The following is an 11,479-nucleotide window of genomic DNA, read 5'->3' as shown; positions in this document are numbered from 1 at the left end:
CTCAAAGGCTCCTCAACCTGCACCCCACCCCCCACCCCCCTAAGGCCCCACGCCGGTGCCTCATAATGACAATAGAAGGAACAGCTAACCTTGAATACTAAACTGCATGCCGGGCCCTGTACCATGCGCCGTCCTGGATCATGGACTACAGCACCATCTGGAGTCAGACTGACTGATTTGCCCTTGGGCAAGTTACCTCAATAGGCCTCAGCTTCCCCGTCTGTAAAATGGGGACGCTAATAATAACTATCTCTTAAGGTTGTTGTGTGGATTAAATGAATATTCATAAAGTGCTTACTGTTTCATTCTCCTCTTAAGCATTTGTCAAAGAGTGAGCTTCAATCACGAATATTTTTTAATGATTTAAAAAATCATTTAGGAGGTCAGGGGATCCCAGGATGGAATGCAGAATATGACAAAAGAATCAAACTGTATCACAAATGTATGAAACAGCTTCAGTGAAGGGAGTGGGGGAATAAGGTGCTAGTCTGAAAATGAGTGGTGTCTGTAAGAAAAAGACTAAAAGCACTGCACATAAGCACTGGACCCTAGCTGATGACGTGGTTTCCCATGGCGGTACGGGTTAACAATTCGGAAACCACTACACATGTACACTGTTGGAATGAGAAGTTACAGGTAAGCGAGGAGGAGGAGGCTAGAATGATCCATGTGGTAACGGATTAGAGTTGGAGGTATCAATAGGAACTCATGTTTAGCTTGATATAAATACAGTTGGTTACATACAGAAATATTTTAAAATTTCTATGTTCACAGGTTAGTATACATATATATCTCATCACTCTATCAGCTGACAGGGCCTAGAAGCACGCTTGCACCCAGATCTTGGTTTCGAATACCATTCTCCAATAAAATGAAGCAGGGTTCCTTGGAGAAATGGCAGATTCTAGGACTGGGGCAGGAATATACAAGATGATTCTGAAGCATCTAGTTGTGCCAGAAAGTAAGAAAATGCTAAAATGAAATAAAAACCCCCAAACCCAAACACCCACAATAATGGCGGTATGTCAGAGGGACACAGGAGCCAACTGAAAGAGCTCCCAATGGCCAAAGGTAGAGCAATTTGAGCAAGAAAATAAAATAATAGTACTAGATTATAACTTGTATAAAATAAATATCTATGAGTCCATATTGATGTAAAAATGATTGCGCAAATAAATAAATGGAGAAGAGACAAACTTCCCGGACAGAAGAATTTCAAGTAATTTATGTAGAAACTCAGCCCTTAATGAGGTGAATTACAATGCTCCACCCCCCTTAAGCGCGGGCTGTGTATAGTGACTTCCTTCCAGAGTATAGTATGTAACAGGAGAAAGAAAAAGAGTAGTTTTACAGTACAGAAACCTGACAAACACTACCTTAAGCCAGGTGGTCAAGGTCAACAGCATCAGTGATATCATGTTGATAGTATGCACCCTTCATATGTTGGGATGAGAACCCCATTCTAATCGTGAGAAAAACATCAGGAAAATCCCAATTTAGGGACATTCTATAAAATACCTGACTGGTCCTCCTCAAAACTGTCAAGAGGGACATCCCCGGTGGCGCAGTGGTTAAGAATCCGCATGCCAGTGCAGGGGACACAAGTTTGAGCCCTGGTCTGGGAAGATCCCACATGCCGCAGAGCAACTAAGCCAGTGCGCCACAACTACTGAGCCTACTCTCTAGAGCCTGCGAGCCACAACTACCGAGCCCGCGTGCCACAACTACTGAAGCCCACGCACCTAGAGCCCATGCTCTGCAACAAGAGAAGCCACGGCAATGAGAAGCCCGCACACTGCATCGAAGAGTAGCCCCCGCTCGCTGCAACTAGAAAAAGCCCGTGCGCAGTAACAAAGACCTAACGCAGCCATAAATAAATAAACAAACAAATAAATAAAAATTAAAAAAAAACTGTCAAGATAATTTAAAAAAACAAGGAAATTCTGTAAAACCATCATGACCAAGAGAAGCTTAAGGAGACATGATGCCTAATGTAACATGGTGTCCTGGATGGCACTCTGGAACAGAACAAGGGAAAAAGTGATAAAATCTGCATAAAATGTGGACTTTAGTTAATGTGCCAGTATTAGTTCATCAGCAGTGACAAAGGTACCATTCTGACGTAAGATGTTAATAGAGTGTCGTGGTTAATTTTGTGTGTCAACCTGACTGAGTCATGGGGTGCCCAGACCTTCGGTCAAACATGATTCTGGGTGTGTCTGTGAGGGTGTATCTGGTCTGGATGAGATTAACATCCATTGAATCTGTGGACTAAGTAAAGCAGATGGCTCTTCCCAATGTGGGTTGAAGATCTGAATGGAAAAAAAAAAGGCTGAGCGAGAGGGAATTTTGCCTGCCTGACCTTTGAGCAGGGTCATCAGTCTTCTGCTCTCAGACTGGAACTTACAACATTGACTTTTCTGGTTCTTGGGCCTTCGGGCTTGGGCTGGAACTGTATCACTAGGTCTCCTGTGTCACCAGCTTGCTGAATGAAGATCTGGGGACTGCTCTGTGCCCATAATTACCCAAGCCAATTCCTTACAATAAATATCTCCACACACACACACACACACGCACGCACGCACGCACGCACACACACCCCTCCTATTGGTTCTGTTTCTCTGGAGAACCTTGACTAACACATAGGAGAAGCTCGGTGTGGGGTATTTAGGAGCTCCCTGTCCAATATTCAAAATAATTCTGTAAACCTAGAACTACTCTAAAATACAACAAGTGGATGTAATATCTTTATCTGGGTGATGGTTACCCAGTGCATACACACGTAAAAATCCACTGAGCTTTACATTCATATACGTTACTGAATGTATATTATACTCCAACTATTTAAAGTGGACTTAAGGTAAAAATCTCAACTGACAGCTTCTCTTGGAAAACCAGAAGATGCCATAGCTCTAGCCTGCTCCAGCTGACAACAGTCAGTGGAGTTGGGTGGCAGGTGCCCCCTTTAGGCGGGGAAGGGGCTCTTGGCTTGCACAGTCGCTGCCTGCTTCCTGTTCCTCCCAGGCCTGCTGCCTGCTCCAGCTGTGTCTGTTTGGAACTTCTGAGCTAACAGCCTTTCTGGGGTGGGAGGGCACGTGTGAGATTTGGGGGAACTGTGGGCACTTCTGATGCAAGCAGACACACGGCAGCCAATTAAGGTCATCCCCCCAACCATCCCCTCTCCCTTGCTCCAGGCACAGGGCCTGACAAGCTGGGGCCCATTGGAAGGTGACCTTGAGCCTGCTCTGGTCTTCCCCTGGCACCTGTCCATCACTCTTCCCAGCCCCTGCAGAGGGGACAGACCTCTCAGGCAGCAATGCCATCTGTGCCGGCCAGTGGAGGGTGGTGGGAAGGAGTGTGGGCCATGGCTCCCAGACAAGCTGCAGGGCTGGGGCAACTCCTCCTCAGCCCCAAGCCTGCCAGACTGGCAGGAGAGATCACCCAATTGAGGATTAAGCATTAATTGTGATCTGCCAGGCAAGTGGTGCTGAGGCTGCAGCAGCCAGCCCTGGCACCTCGGGGTCCAAGCTCCAGGCTGAGCAGAGTGCCGGTGGCTGCCCGCCTGCTCTGTCTTAAGACCATCTTGTTGGCAGTAGCAATGCTGAGGACCAGCCACGGGCACTGAAAGCTCCTCCCCCTTCCTGACCTGGACATCAAGCCCATCATGCCTCCCAGCAGGTGGGAACGGCGTCTGGTCAGGCAGTGCTTGGGGAGGCTGAGGCCTCTCCTGGGTCTGCTCTGACCTGGAGGTGCCCTTTCTTGTTGGCACTGTGATTTCAGAGTCCCCAGGCCTGGGTGAAGTCCCACCTCTGCTTCATCCTAACCTGTGTGACTGTATGCCAGTTCCTCCCCGGAGCCTTCTGGTGCCAGGCAAAGGGGCCAGATCAGCCTGGGGGCAATGAGGGATCATGGCCAGTTTCTAGAGTGTGACAACACGCAAATGGCATTTCAGGAAGAAAAATCTGGCAGCACGCGCTGCATGGCCTGGAGGGGAGAGATGGCAGTGGAGCTGCGTGACCTCTAGCAAGTCACTGACACCCGGCCTCTGGGGTTCCTCAATATGGCACGTGGGGTTACAAAGACCGTGGCAGGGTTGGAGTGAGGAGATGTGTCATTTGGTCTCCCCGGGAGGCAGACACTAAGCTGAAGTTAGGGACGCAAAAACGAGGACGCACGGTGAAGCAGGATTGGGCAGACAGCTTCCGATTCGAGGCTGACCTGACCACACCTCGGCTAACCTGGAGGGGAGCTTGGAACGGAGACCACCTATGTGCTCGGTCAGTGGCTGGGGGCTCCCGGGAAGAGTGAGGTATCAGCCCCAAAGCTGAGGTATGTCCTGAAGAGGCCTGTCAGCTCACTCACTGCTCCCAGCCGACCAGCAAGTTCTTTTTTGGAGGGAGCACCGCGCAGCACCCTTCTAAGAGGAAATGGGATGGAGCTTGGGAAAAGCCCTCAGGCACGTGCTCCTCTCATGTCATCCTGGGTCCGGTAGGAGCCCTTCACAGGATGAGGGGCCACCGCGCACCCAGCTCTGGGAGAAGCAGGTTGGGTTTACTCATCCGGGGACGTTTCCCAACACTTGCTCTGGGCTGGGTGCAGGATCCGGGGAGGGCCCCTACCCACCCAAAGTTCACAGTCGAGGGGACTTCACTTTTGGGGGCCAAATACCTGCAGGGTGAACAAGTGAGTGGTGGGTGCTGCTCAAAGATGCTTTATTGTCAGAGAAGTAGAGACGGGCAAGGAGGCTTGGTGGACGAGTGGGGGTGGAGGCGAGGGCAGGCAAGGGCACTGCACCCAGGCCGGGGCAGGGAGGAGAGGATGAGGGTCCCAGCTGGAGGCGAGGGGCTCCGGGAACACACTGGCAGGCAGTGGCTCTGGTGCCAAGTCCTGTCTGCTGCCTCCAGCTTCTGTACAGGCTCAGCGAGACATCATTCGCACAAACTCTGCCAGGACAAAGCCAACGTTTTCTAGTCTGCTCTCTGGACTCCCCAGGAGTGAGGCTAATATACTGGCCTTGAGGTGGGAGGGAGTGTGGTCAAGACAGGGCGTGCAAGGGAGTCCCCTGAATCTGGTAGGGAATAGGCCAGGAAGAGGGGCTTCATCTTACAGGGAAAAAAACCCAAATCTTGTAACTGAACCTATTTTCCTCTTTGCTTTGGCTGCTAGGAAGCCAGGAACACTCTGGGGCCTACCTTGGAGAATTTCTACACACTGATTTTCCTTGGCTTCCTATTCTTATTTAATCCTTTTTTCCCTCTTTTGGGAGTGAAGCATAGAGAAAGAGCTGGGTTCTGGGTAGGCTGCCCGCATTCAGATCTTGACTCCATCCACTTCTTTTGCTAAGCACTCACGCTTCCCCCTAAGAACCGACTTTCTTCTCCTGCTTATGGGGATAAGAGTTCCTTCCTCCTGGGTTTTCGTGATGATTACCTAGGAGAGGAGGACACAGGCGTGCTTAGCACAGCGCCTGGCACACACGGATTAAGGCTCTTCCTCCGTTAAAACCCTCCCAGGGCGAGCGGTCCTGAGCTTGGTGAGCGGGGGACGGTACCTTCAAAGTCGACCAGGCCGTCCCCGTTGAGGTCAATGTCACGGAAGATCTCGTCCACCTCCCGCTGGCTGAGCCGCTCTCCCAGCAGGGCCTTCAGGGCCGCCCGGAGTTCACCCAAGCTGATGCAGCCGTCCCTGTTGGTGTCGAACTGTGGCGGCGTTGGTTGCGGCATCAGGTCACAGACCGAACCGTTCATTCGTGCAGCCCCTCACTCACAGCAGACAAGCAGCCCCGCCCCCTCCAGGCCCGGTGACCCCACCTCCCGGAAGGCGTCCCGCAGCTCCCTGACGCCAATCATGTCCGCAGTCTCCGCCAGCAGCTTGGGGCCCATCAGCTCCAGAAAGTCGTCAAAGTCCACCTTCCCGCCACCTGGGGGCCACGCCCATCAGAGACCTGGGACCATCAGAGACCCCTGCCCAGCCCTGGCGCCCTCTGCCTTTTGTCCTTCCCTTCTGGCCTGTGTCCCTCTCCCCTGCCCCACTAAATGGGCCTTTCCCTCCCTCTTGGTTTCACAGGCTGGGTCATCTGTGTCTCCTGAGGGCTTTTCTTAATTTTTCTGAAGAGTTCAGTTGGGTTCAAGTCCTGGCTCCAATGATCTGACTTTGTGACCTTAAGCAAGTCACTTAACCTTTCAGAGACTCAGTGTGGAGAATTTCTACACACTGATTTTCCTTGGCTTCCTATTCTTATTTAATCCTGTTTTCCCTCTGTTGGGAATGAAGCATAGAGAAAGAGCTGGGTTCTGGGTAGGCTGCCCGCATTCAGATCTTGGCTCCAACCACTTCCTTTGCTAAGCACCCACGCTTCCCTAAGAACTGACTTTCTTCTCCTTATGGGGATAATAAGAGTTCTGCCCTCATCTAAAAAGTGGGCATGATGGTCCTTGACTCACCCACATCCTAGGGGATGGTGAGATTCTCTGGAGGCAGAGAGCTTGCCTTGAGAATGACCAAGGTCCCGAGCTCTGGGGGCCAACCTGTGTAGACACCTCTGTTCCCTGGGCTGCCCAGCTGCCCTGGCCATGGGCATGGCCTCTGGAGAACTGGGGGTGGGGCAGGTCTCAGGCACATACTGATTTGCTGTGAAATCTCGATGAGCTCCATCTCCGTGGGCATGTAGCCCAGTGTCCGCATGCAGGCTCCCAGCTCCCCGTAGCCGATATAGCCGTCCCGGTCTCGGTCAAACTCCTGGAAGGCGGCCTGCAGCTCTGCCAGGCAGGGCAGAGTCAGTCCTTCCCCCACGTCACCCTGGACCCCATCCTGGATTGGACCTTCTCCCCTCGGTCCAATCATTTCCTCTTTCTAAACACCCATTTCTCTTTGCTGCCTCAGGGCCTTTGTACATGCTATTCCTTTAATTCATTCTGCAAATATTTAAGGAACATCTGCTATGTGCCAAGCTCTGCTCTAGGTACTGGGAATATGGCAATGAAGAAAGAAAAAGAAAGAAAAGAAAGAAAAGAAAGAAAGAAAGAAAGAAAGGAAGGAAGGAAGAAAGAAGAAGAAAGAAAGAAAGAAAGGAAGGAAGGAAGGAAGGAAGAAGGAAGAAAGAAAGAAAGAAAGAAAAGAATGAACGAAAAAGAGAGGAAGGAAGGAAGGAAAGAGGAAGGAAGGAAGGAAGGAAGGAAAGAGGAAGGAAGGAAGGGAGAGGGAGAGGGAGAAACAAATCATTGACCTCATGGAGCTCACATTCTGGACACTCTCCCCTCCTCTTTGGTCCTTAAGTCACCTAATCAAGGAGGTCTTCCCTCTCAGTTCAGTCCCCTCTGGCCCATTTGTTCACTTCCTTGAGAGCACTTAGCACCATTTGTACTTGTAGTTGACTTATTGACGTCTGACTCCAGAGGACACAGGCCATATCTGTCCAGTTTGTCACGTTTCCCAGTGCTCAGCACTGGGCCAGGCACACAGTGGGCACCCAGGAAGTGTTCGCTGAATGAACAAATAAAAAAAGGGGACCGTGACCCACCTGGCAAGTGGGACCAGGGAACTGACAGCTGGGGGTTCTCTCAACCCCTCCCTGCTCAGTCTTGTCCCCATATTCTCGCACGGATCCCCTGCGGCCTTCCTGCTCCTCCTGGAGCATGCTCAGGCCCCCACCCAATGCCCCACACTCCGGAAATTCTAGTTCTTTCCCCAACCCTTTACCTTCAATCTCCTCTGGCCGCAGCTCCCGGTCCTGAGGGGACACAGAGGGGTTAAGAATTCCCTGGACCCCCCAGGCACCTGCATCCCTTCCTTCTTGTCCTTTGGGGCCCCCTACAACATGCAGGCACAGGGCCAGCAGTGACACTGCTCCAACCCATTCCTCCCACCATTCCTGTTGATGGACCTGGGCACCTGGCCCCTCTTCCCTGTTCCCCGTGCCCACCCTCCTCTAGGGCCGGAGCTCCATTAGCCAGAGATGGATCTGGGGTTGGGCAGAACCTTGGGCTTGGCCATGGGGGCCTCAGTGTCAGCATATGTCCCTCTTGTTCTCTCTGTCCCTCTCCTGGGAGCCCTGTCCCCTCCCTGACCATCCTCTTGGTGGCTGTCTCTGCCATTTCTCTGGATTGCTCTCGGCCCCCTCTTCTTTCTTTCCTGGCATGTTTCCCTGGGTCTCCCCCGTGTTTGATCCCATGTCTGTTTCTCCACTCCTCTCTGCCCCTTACACCCCTGGGTCTGTGTGCTTTGCTCTGAGATCCCCACTCAATCCTCTCCTTCCACTCAAGGAGAAGGTGGGCACGGGCGGCAGGCAGGTGGTGACCGTACATACGAGCTGGGTGGCGGCGATGCTGGGCCGCAGGAAGACGCAGGCAGGCCCCACCAGGCTACTGAGTACAGAGTAGCAGCCCTGAACACCCGGCCCAGGGCTCCTCTGCTCCTTGGCGCTGGGGCCCAGGCCATGGCGGGACCCCCTTGGCGGGGAGCCAGGCCACTGCCAGCAGTCCTGCAGCAGAGCCGGCCATGAGCTGGGACAGTGACCCCTCTCCCCCTCGTTAGGGCCCAGCACAGAACAGAGAACAGTGGACCCTCACCATCAGCAACACTCTATGCTGGAAGGGTCCACCCCTCACTGTTCAGCTGGGCAAACCGAGGCCCAGAGAAGGCAAGAGACTTGGCCACGGTCACTCAGAAAGCCAGTGGCGGAGTGAGACCCTGAGCTCATGTGCTGAGTCTCCCAGGCCAGGACTGACTAGCAGAGGGCAAGGGTAGCAGCAGGGATGGGGCAGTTGAGTGGGCAGCTGGGGGCCCTGACGAGCTTTGGCAGGGGAAGCCCAGTGGCCTACAGGAGCCAAGACCAGGATGGGCCAGAGTCTGGGGGCTGCCAGGGAAAATCTCGGTCTAGGGTGGTGGGAACCCACCCCTCCATCCCCCAGCTGCGCTGTAACCCCAGCTCAGCCTCTCACAGGGCTCTGCACCACCCTCCACCAGAAGCTTTCAGGGTCCAGCCAGCCTCCTGGCCTTGGCTTTCCCCCTTGACACTCCTACCTTAGGCCCCCGGTGTTGGGGCCGCTTGGCAGAGTTTCCCATGGACCCTTGAACCATGCCAGGCCTGGAGTCCCGGGGGTAGCCCAGGGCTGGGCCTCAGCAGATGCTGTGGGCTCCCACCAGCCCCCAGCCACTCCCCGTGAGAGTCTGGGAGCACTGCAGGGGATTTTCCTAGGGTTTTGTGGGGGAGATCGGGCGTGGGTGGGCAGGCGGGGAGCCTTGGGCACAGGGGCTTGGGTCCTAATCTGGGATTATCTCTGAGCATCTCTGCTGGTGAGGGGGGCCACTCGGGGCATAAGGCCCCCCTGGAAGGCATAACCTCCCCATGCTCACTCCTGAGGGTCTTCCAGACACCCCCTCTCCAGGACCCTCTCCCCCCACCACTACCCCTAATCTCTTCTAATCAGGAGAGATTTAATGTCTTCAGAAGCAGGGCCCGGACCTGGGAGGAGGAAACCAGGTGGCTTCTGTGCTAGAGCAGGCTGGGTCATCTCTCCCCAGAACAGCAGACCCAGGAAGCCCCTGGCCCTCCCTGTCGGACCCTTGCTCTCACCCCAGAGCATCCACCCAGCCAGCCTGCTCGGCACACCTGCCTGGACCTGCCCCCTGCCCCTTGTACTTGGGCAAGGAGCCGAGGGCAGCTGACTTTGGGCTCTGTGGGCTGGAAGCAGGCCTCAGTGAGGGCAGAGGTGGGGAGGGATGCCAGCCTCCCTCCTGGGCAGCTGAGTGACTGCTGACCCCTCTGTCACTGTGCATGTCCAAGGTCCCGTCCCTGGGCTCAGCCCTGGGTTGGTCCAGCGGGCCCCGGTTGGGGTGTGGCATCCCCACTGTTCCCTCACGGTCCCCCAGTTGAGGATGGCTCCATACCCCGGCCCCCTTTACCTGCCCGTAGGCGGCCTGCACCTGGGTCTCCAGCTCCTGGAGGAGCGCCCGCCGTCTGGTGGCTGCTGGGTTGGCAGGGGCCTGGCTAGGCCCTGGAGTGCCCTCGGAGGGGCTGGGGTCCCCCATGGGGAGGCTGCCATCTGCCGGGCCCTGGGGAAGGGCCATGGAGACAAGGGCTTGGCACCTCCTGCTGGCTGCGGGGCACTGCCCCACTCCACTGTCCAGGGTCCTGCGGAAGGACAGCTTAGTGGGCAGCTGTGGATGTGGTCCCCACAGGGTCCCTGCTACTCTTCTCCCTGTTCCTCGCTCCGCGGGCTAATGGCCCCCAGGTCCTCCAAGGCTCCTCTCTTTCCTAGCTCCCCAAGCCCCTCACACAGCCCCTCCCTGAAATCCTAGCCTTCCCCTGAGCTGCTGCCCTCATGCTGGCCACAGGCTGTGCCCCGGGGCCCCCCCGCATCACACCGGCCTCTCTGGTTCCTGGGCTCTGCGTCTCCCCACATCCTCTTCCACCTCTGATTCTGTGTTGTTCTCTGCCCCCCTCTGTCCCCTCTGCTCCATGGGTGTCTCTCTTTGTCCGTCTCACCTGCCCTCCCCTCTCCACCCCCTGCCCTCTGTTGACAATCTGTCCAGCTGTGTCTCTGTGGGTCTCTCTGCCCACTCATGCCCCATTTCTTTGTCACTTCCCTCCCTCTGTTGCGTGAGACTATTTCTCACATTGGTCTGTCTTTCTGTCTGTCCATCCTTGCCCTTCCTATTCTCCCCACCATCCCCCTTCCCAGGATGGCTCCTGGATTCTGGAAAGACCATCCCCCCCAAGTCCTGCCCCAGACCTCCCCCATTCTCCCCACCCAGAGCCCCGGGGTACCTCTGCACCTCCCACTTAGCTTCTGCCAACCTCGTAGGCCAGGCAGCCGGCCGTGGCCTCTTGTGCCCCCTTGTTATGCCCCGGCCCACTTACCGCGCAGCTGCCTGCCCCTCACCTCTCCGAATGAGGTCAGTCGTCCTGCCCCGGCCCTGCTCCAGGCCCCTCATGATTTATTCACCTGCCCCCCGCATCAACCTTTGTCCAAGGGAACCAGATCCCACCAGGCACCTGCCATCTGAGCTGGTGGCTCTGGCCTCTTTCGGCCACTCACGGCCATCCATTCACGTATTTCTTTTGCAAACATCCGAGGTCTGCCGGGATGCAGCCCCGGGCCGGCTGCTGGGGCCACATGACAGACCCCGTCTGCCCTGAAGGCCCTGCTCTAAGGCACATCTAATTCAGAAAAGGGCCGAGAGACAGCCTCCAAGTGCTTGGGGGCACAGACTCAGGCATCAGGAAGGCTTCATGGGGGAGAAGGGGGGATGGGGCGGCATTCTAGGCATTGCCCACCAATGTTTAGCTTGGCACTTGCACCCTGGGCAAGTGCCAGCATCCCCGGCAGGGATCAGCTGTGAACGGGCACCGGCATCCAGCAGGGTCTGTGGGTGGAGGCCCTCAGGAGGGAGGCAGGGGTGGAAGTCCCTGGAAAGGGTGATGGTGGCCAGAGGCTGGAGGAAACTTCAGAGACTGAGTCTTCAGCAAATGTTGGTG

The 11,479-nt window shown here is 55.1% G+C and overlaps 1 protein-coding gene across 1 annotated transcript; it reads right to left on the bottom strand.

Moving 5' to 3' along the window:
* Positions 1 to 48: 48 nt before the first annotated feature.
* CABP2 (calcium binding protein 2) lies at positions 49 to 10,068 on the bottom strand. Its single transcript, XM_089914220.1, has 7 exons — positions 9,861 to 10,068; positions 8,306 to 8,562; positions 7,699 to 7,729; positions 6,624 to 6,758; positions 5,811 to 5,920; positions 5,552 to 5,699; positions 49 to 4,943 (listed from the first exon to the last, which is right to left on the bottom strand). The coding sequence occupies exons 1-7, from the start codon at positions 10,066 to 10,068 to the stop codon at positions 4,918 to 4,920; spliced, it is 915 nt and encodes a 304-aa protein (XP_089770346.1). The 3' UTR covers positions 49 to 4,917.
* Between the last annotated feature and the right edge of the window lie 1,411 nt (positions 10,069 to 11,479).

Source organism: Delphinapterus leucas, chromosome 7 (genome assembly GCF_059928025.1).
Source record: "Delphinapterus leucas isolate spDelLeu-1000000601 "Yukka" chromosome 7, BTC_Dleu_Yukka2, whole genome shotgun sequence".
Classification (NCBI taxonomy): domain Eukaryota; kingdom Metazoa; phylum Chordata; class Mammalia; order Artiodactyla; family Monodontidae; genus Delphinapterus; species Delphinapterus leucas.
Note: the sequence above shows the minus strand (reverse complement) of the source record. Positions and strands in the feature narration are given on the sequence as shown.